General features: G+C 34.2%; 1 protein-coding gene across 1 annotated transcript; it reads right to left on the bottom strand.

The window, feature by feature from the left end:
- Positions 1-4,597: 4,597 nt before the first annotated feature.
- LOC129916066 (leucine-rich repeat-containing protein 15-like) lies at positions 4,598-6,398 on the bottom strand. The gene has a single exon (XM_055995830.1). The coding sequence runs from the start codon at positions 6,267-6,269 to the stop codon at positions 4,677-4,679; it is 1,593 nt and encodes a 530-aa protein (XP_055851805.1). The 5' UTR covers positions 6,270-6,398; the 3' UTR covers positions 4,598-4,676.
- Between the last annotated feature and the right edge of the window lie 608 nt (positions 6,399-7,006).

Genomic DNA, 7,006 nt, shown 5'->3' with positions numbered 1-7,006 from the left:
GTAAAGCGAAAATGGGTGTTATTTAATCTTGTAAAATTTTGATTGGATAGGTATAGATATACATATATGGTTTTGTTTTTGTGAGAAGATCGCAAAAACGTTGAAATAGAAAAAAAACATAAGTATACTTATGTAAGTTTGGGGGACATAATTGAAATTAACTTCTTATTTGTCCAACTAATATTGCACCTACGTATCGATATTCTCTTATTTATGTTTCCATAATTCCATATCGCAATTGTTGCCAACCCAAAAATCACATGTCATAGCTTAACGTAACTTTAGAATTCGTAACTCTATTTTTTCGTAACTTCGGTTTCGCGTAACTTTGACGGCCGTAACTCTGTCGCGCGTAACTCTGTTATTCGTAACTCCGTTACCATTTCTCTTTAATTAAGTTATTTTTGCAGGCGGTAAAACGTATCTTCGAGCTCCAACTTCACATCACAAAATACAATTGAAGATGACTTTTCGCGCCATTTTCTTTGTTTAACTTTTCACGAGCCCAGGGTAGCTGTCACTTTTTTGTTTTTACTTTTTTTCTTTTGATTTTACTTTGACATTTGTTGGAAGTTCCTAATTGTCTTGGGAGATTTCAATGCCAAACTGGGAAATTAAGATATCTTTGGTATGACAGTCAGAAAACAGAGCCTGCATGGCATTATGAATGACTAATTGACTCCATGTCCATATCGTTAAGAAGAACATTCACAAAGGCACTTTGCTGTGTCCTTCCTAGTGGTCAAACTTGCAATCACCATATTGGTAGCGAGGGAAGGCACTTCTTCTGTACATCGACTCAGACAGCTATCTGATTGGTTTTCAGCTTGTGTGAACTTCTAAAGCCGCTTTTTTGATGATGACGCCGACACTGATTAGTAGATCAGATCCTATGCAATAAATAAGTTATCTGGATATTTTAATCCTTGCTGCTGGTTTTCCGACTGAAATATTTCCATTTTCGCCTATATTCCTTATAGGATCAACTTAGCTTTCTTCTAACTTCCATGAACAAGTATTTAATGGATGCTAGCTGGAATAAATACTAGGGATAAGGCGACTGGAAAAGATTTTTCATTTCTAGGATATAAAGCTTAAATTTGTGCATCAATTTCCCGATCGCATGATAGAGCTTCAAGAATTATTAAAAAAAAATGATTTTTTGACTTATTCGCCTGTGGACTTTTGAAACTCCACCAATAGCTCACCATTCTTAAGGGCCCAACCCATAGAATCCGTCGCATCCGGTACGTCGACGGATTTAACTAACAGCTCGATAAAATACACACGTTCTTATAAGAACCGACCCATAAAACTCATCCGTCATGTATTAGTCGGTTCTTATAAGAACGTGTGCATTTTATCGGGCTGTCAGTTGAAAACTTCGAAGTAACGCTCGCGTCGGATTCTATGGGTTGGAACCTTAAGGCCGTCAGCAAAAAAAAATTCTATCCATTATAGTCCCAAACATATATTTGCAAAGTTTGAAGATTTTCTATCAGTTTTTATAACTAAACCGAATTTTTAAGAATGTACAATCTTGAAAGCTAGTTGCATTTTGTATAGAAAAATAGAAAATAAGGATAGGGAATACTAACTCGGATTTTTTGTTTATTCCATTCAAGAATTATTTAATTTAAAACATATCAGGAGTAGTTATTGCATGTAACAAAAATCAAAAAATTGAAAATTCAATCAGCACAACATCAAAACTAAATATTAAACTTGTACTCGTTTAAGAGGTATCATCTATTTCACTGGAGACTCTGGAACTCCATCAATTTAATTGCTGCATAAAACAGTTTTTTTACTTGAAAAGTTAACAACACGATTTATATCGTGCAACATTCGAATATACGGCCATATTATGACTTGAGAGTAGTTGTTACTGATGCATATGCAAATGAAATCAATTTAAGGATAACGAAACGATATGTGTGTACAAAATTCCAGAAGTGCATTTCCTTGAAATCTGATCCAAAGGAACAAGTCGTATTTCATTTTGTTTCACTCTCTTGAAAGCTGTAGCCAAAAATTTCAAATCATCCAAATGTATCTCGCATATAACCTATAAGCTGTGAGCTCTGTTCAACAAAATACATAAACCTATACCTGTAACTCTTTTGCATAACATTAAAGCTTGGAACTATACGAATTAATCGGCCTTAGAACGACCTACCAAAACAGGACTCTCTCGCAGTTATCCATCCATCCTATTTACATATTTTTATAAACATGCTCTTAGTAGTCGTATAAGTTTATACACACAGTACACACGTATGAAACTGGGATGCAAATTAAGAATATTTCCACCAACAACCATTTCGTGAACACATGCAGACGAAGAGAGTGCTGTGTGGCTTTTGTGAGCTTGAACATTTGGCACTACTTGGTGAATTATATGTGTTCCAAGTTCCAATCCAAACCCAATTCCAACCAAAACCAACGCCAGCTGGACTGGTAATCTAGTGTTTACAAAGCCTTAAACTATGCATCAGATTAGGGCGCTCATCCCTTATAATAACATGGGCCACCATCACAGCCGCCAGGCTTGAAAATTGTTCATTGCTTGATTCGTCTTTAGGGTCTTTTTTGGTTGGGGCGTATTCATATACGCATTGGCCAATGTAATGTTACTCAACGTTTGGCAAGCAATTTGCATAATTGCATATTAAGCAGTTTGCCACATACTAACAAGTTGATATTTTGATTCTGATGCTAAAAACTGGTACTGGTTCTGGTGTACTTGGTAGTCGTATAATGATGGAAGAATTCTGATTTTAGATTGGATGATGAAGAAAAATGTTGTCATTTTTATAGTTGGGGACAAAACTTGTATGTACCATTTCTTTTGACAGATGAATTGATAAATTAAGACATAAAGAAAATGTTCTCCAGTCCAAACACACACTTTGTCAGTGGGTCCTGTTACAGAAAAATGGGACATAGAGAAATTAATTAATAGAAAGGTTTATCCGATGAGGCGATGATGAATTAAATTTTGGTTTTTGCAAAATTTTGTCGCAGTTAAGTTGCACTTAATGGGCAACGTTGTGCTGAAATTTCTCCTTTCAGTATGCTGATTTCAACTCGTATTTGTACTATGACGAGTTCTAGACAATTGTTTTAGGATATCTGCAAACATGACTGAATTCAACACGTTATGTTAAAAAATTAAATGAGACATTCTATTTCAGTAACACCAGCAAAATGATTAAGTGGGAAAGAACAAACATCTGAAGACATTAAGAAATTTTTGAAGAGAATACGATTAAGCTCAGAATTGTGCTAATACCCCCACAATTCGAGCAGAGACACGAAAAAGTGATTCCAAAGCATCAAAACGCTAGGCCTCTCATTGAAAAACAATTTGAAATCTACATGAAAATACCTTATCTCACCCACCATAATTCCCAGCTGGCACTGGCAAATAGTGAGTGTTCAACAGTTACCCACCACCCACATACCTCATCAGGTGATACTAATGTTAACGGCTAAATAGCGGCCGTTTTGCAGGTTGTCGACTTCTATTTTTAATTATTGAATGCTACTACACTGCACAATACACATGGCACTTCAGAACATACTAGGAACCATAAAATCGAAAACAAATTTTATAAGAGATGGTCCAGTAAGAAAAGGATAGAAAGACACACAGTTTTGATTGATTTCTTAAAATTTATAAGCTTTGAAGAAATTAATAAACCGTTCTGAAGTATGTAAGTGAGTAAATGTGAGGCATTGTTTCTGAAAACCAGGAACATTCACTGTTGTGAACAAAGACTTCAAAGAAGAAGAAGAAGAAGAAGAAGACAACTGTACAAAGTATTATAAAAGAAGTACAAAGTATTATGAGAAGGTAGATCAATTTTTCCGTTTGTTATTTTTGAAGATAATTATCTTAATATATAATTGATATTTCACAAGGATTTGAGAAACAGCGAAATGCTTCTAAAACCTTTGGGAAGCAAGTCAGAAGAGCAAAATGCTATCCAGAAAAAAATAAAAACAAAATGTAAAGCAGTATTACAAATATAGTTTATATTATTCCTTTCCTTGACCATAGCATACTAGAGCTTAACGAAGAAGACGTTTAGAAGACGTTAAAAAAAAGCTATATGATCGATTTCGTATTCTGATTATTCTAATTATGACTGTAAACTATTTGAGTAAGAAATGTTGCTTTGATACATTTTAGTTATAAAAGAAAAAATGGTCAAATAACTGGTCCTTTACAAATAAGTAATGCAACTTTCTCGTTATTACTCTTACCTAGGTTGGTTCTGATTGTTCTTTTAACAAAAATTAAAAAAATTGGAACTTGAAAAACAGCCTAGTAAGTAAGGGCTTTTGACAAATTTGCTTTGAAATCGATTTTGTTCGTATGTTAAAATTAAAATATAAAATCCACTTAAATGATAGCAGTTCAATCTCCGGTAACTAAAAAAAAATTTGGAAGAAAGGATTTGATTTTCCCACAAATTAGCCACTGTTGACAGACGAACCTGAAATTTACCTGAAAACTCAATTTTCATCAACTTGTCTACCAACACAAGAGATCAAAAAAAAATTAGGTAAACAGTGAACCACTTTTTTTAAATCTTTTTTTTTTATTATTTCCTTCCAACTTTTAAACTATCACAAATTACTTCCTCCAAAACTTCTTTAACTACATTTTAAAATGGTCCTGATTCCTCTTCGTTAAGCCGCGTCGATCCAACATCCCTTTGCAAACGTTGGCGAAACAAAGCAAACCAATTCTCTTCTTTGACAATTCGTAAAACTTGCAAAACCAAAATCACAAAAACCAGACACAATGTCACAACAATCAAAACATCAAGATTATTAACGTGCGTATGAGCTGCCATAAAATCTGCTTCATGTTCTAAAGTTTTCGCATGAATTGTATGATGAGGATGACTGGTGACCAAATGAGCCAACAATTCACCAGCTTCATTTTGAATCGGATGAACCACCAACTTTATACCGTTAAATGTTAAAGTATCTGTCATTTTCTTCAATAGCGGTTGAGACCAATTGTTCCCGAATATGCCCATTTCCTTCACATTAACTTGCGTTCGAAGGAACGATTCATAGTCAAACAATTTTAAGTGATTTTCTTGCAGATATAACTTTTCCAAACCCACTAGCGGCTCAAATACTTTTACATCCAAATATTTCAAACGATTATAACCCAAATCTAGATGTGTCAATTTGTCAAGCAAAACAAAATTCTCCTCTGCCAATGTTTCCAACTCTCCATAAGCGACATTCAAATATTGCAAACTCGGCAAGTTCAACAATAACGATCCATTTGTACTGTTTAAACTTCTAATTGCATTTTTTGATACATCCAGCTTTTGTAAATTCATCATGCCCTCGAAATCTGACAGCGTCTCGAAGAGATTATTATGCACATCGATTTCCTTCACTGACTTCTTATCGCTAATGCTGATGCTCTTTAGCTGGTTGCTGCTGACTCGTGCCCTGATAACGCTGCCGTTGATGACGCAGTGTTGCAATTGTGAGTTCTGAGCACGTAATGTATCCACAGACTGCAAATCAATTGAACTTATAGCATTGTTTGAAATGTCAAGCATAGTTAGATGCGCCATGTTGACTAAGCTGTCACTCTGAAAGACCGCAAAGTTATTGTTGTTCAGGAGGATAGTTTTGAGTTGTGGAACTTTGGCGAATATATCACTTTCAAATGTTTCAATGTAATTGTAACTGAGATCAATGTATTCCAAGTTGGTGAGGTTCTCAAAAACTCCCGATGCTAACTCGTGGATTTTATTGCTATTGAGATCCAAATGACGAAGTTCTCTTAGGCCCGCAAAAGCCTTAGGATGAATGTGAGATATGTGATTGCTAGCAAGACGAATATCTTGGATCGAAGTAAGATTGACAAATATCTTCTCTGGCAACTCTGTCAAACGATTGTTGAGTAAAAATAGAAATTGCAAGTTATTCGCCGCTGAAAAGGTTATCTGTTGAAGACTCCTCAAGCCACAATTATACACCACTAAGCGTCTGAGTTTAGGAACACTTGGAAATAATGTTAATGGTATCCATTGAAGACGGGTATGTTTGAAAACAACTTCAGTGAATGGAAGAATTCTGTTGGAATCATTTACAATATCCAAGCTATCGGTATAGCCAGATAATGTGCAACTGGTACTATTTACATTACATTCCCGACCAAGATTGATACTCAGAGACACTGCGTAGCCAAAGTAGAAGAGAAAAATACCCGACAAAAGATTCATTTTCTTTTATATTTTTTTTGTTTCTTATTAAACAGAAAAGATTTATAATTTTATTTCATTGCGAATAAATATTAAAAACAACCGACTATCAGTGCTTTCCCGGTTAAACTGTGAATTGTGTGCATGATTGTCTCACAGAGTAAATGATAAGACCAAAGTATCAAATAGAATTATTCAGCTCAGCTGATATTGTTGATATATAGTTTTGCATAACTTTCTGATTTTTTTTTTAAATATTAAATGAATTGTAGAGAGAGCTTTGTCAATGAACTGATAACAAACAAAATACAAAAAAAAAAAACAGCAAGATTGATATTGTTGTAATTCTTGGGAATACAAAATACGGAGACACTTCGAAGTCAATGTCAGGGACAGGGCACAATCAAAAGCAATTTGTTATCAATGTAAAATTAGTTTATTAACTTGCTTAGTACTTGTAATCATTTATAATTTAATTGATCGTTAAGATTTACGGGTATTTAAATAGAAATTGCTCAGTTTTGCTGAAACTTTTTTCTGGGAAGAAATGTTAAGTACGATCATGACCAATATATATCTGGTATTTTTATAATCGAATGTTTCTAACTAATTTTTTGAAGTAGGTATCACTTTAGAAAAATTTCAAAATTTCATTATTTCAAAAGTGATAGCAATCGTTTAAGACCAAACTTTCAAATTTTGTGTTCTGTCTGTCTTAGAGCTGACAGCTGAATTTAAAATGTGAGTAAATTTTCTGG

This window comes from Episyrphus balteatus, chromosome 3 (assembly GCF_945859705.1).
Source record: "Episyrphus balteatus chromosome 3, idEpiBalt1.1, whole genome shotgun sequence".
NCBI classification, from domain to species: domain Eukaryota; kingdom Metazoa; phylum Arthropoda; class Insecta; order Diptera; family Syrphidae; genus Episyrphus; species Episyrphus balteatus.
This window is presented reverse-complemented; position numbering and strand designations above follow the sequence as displayed.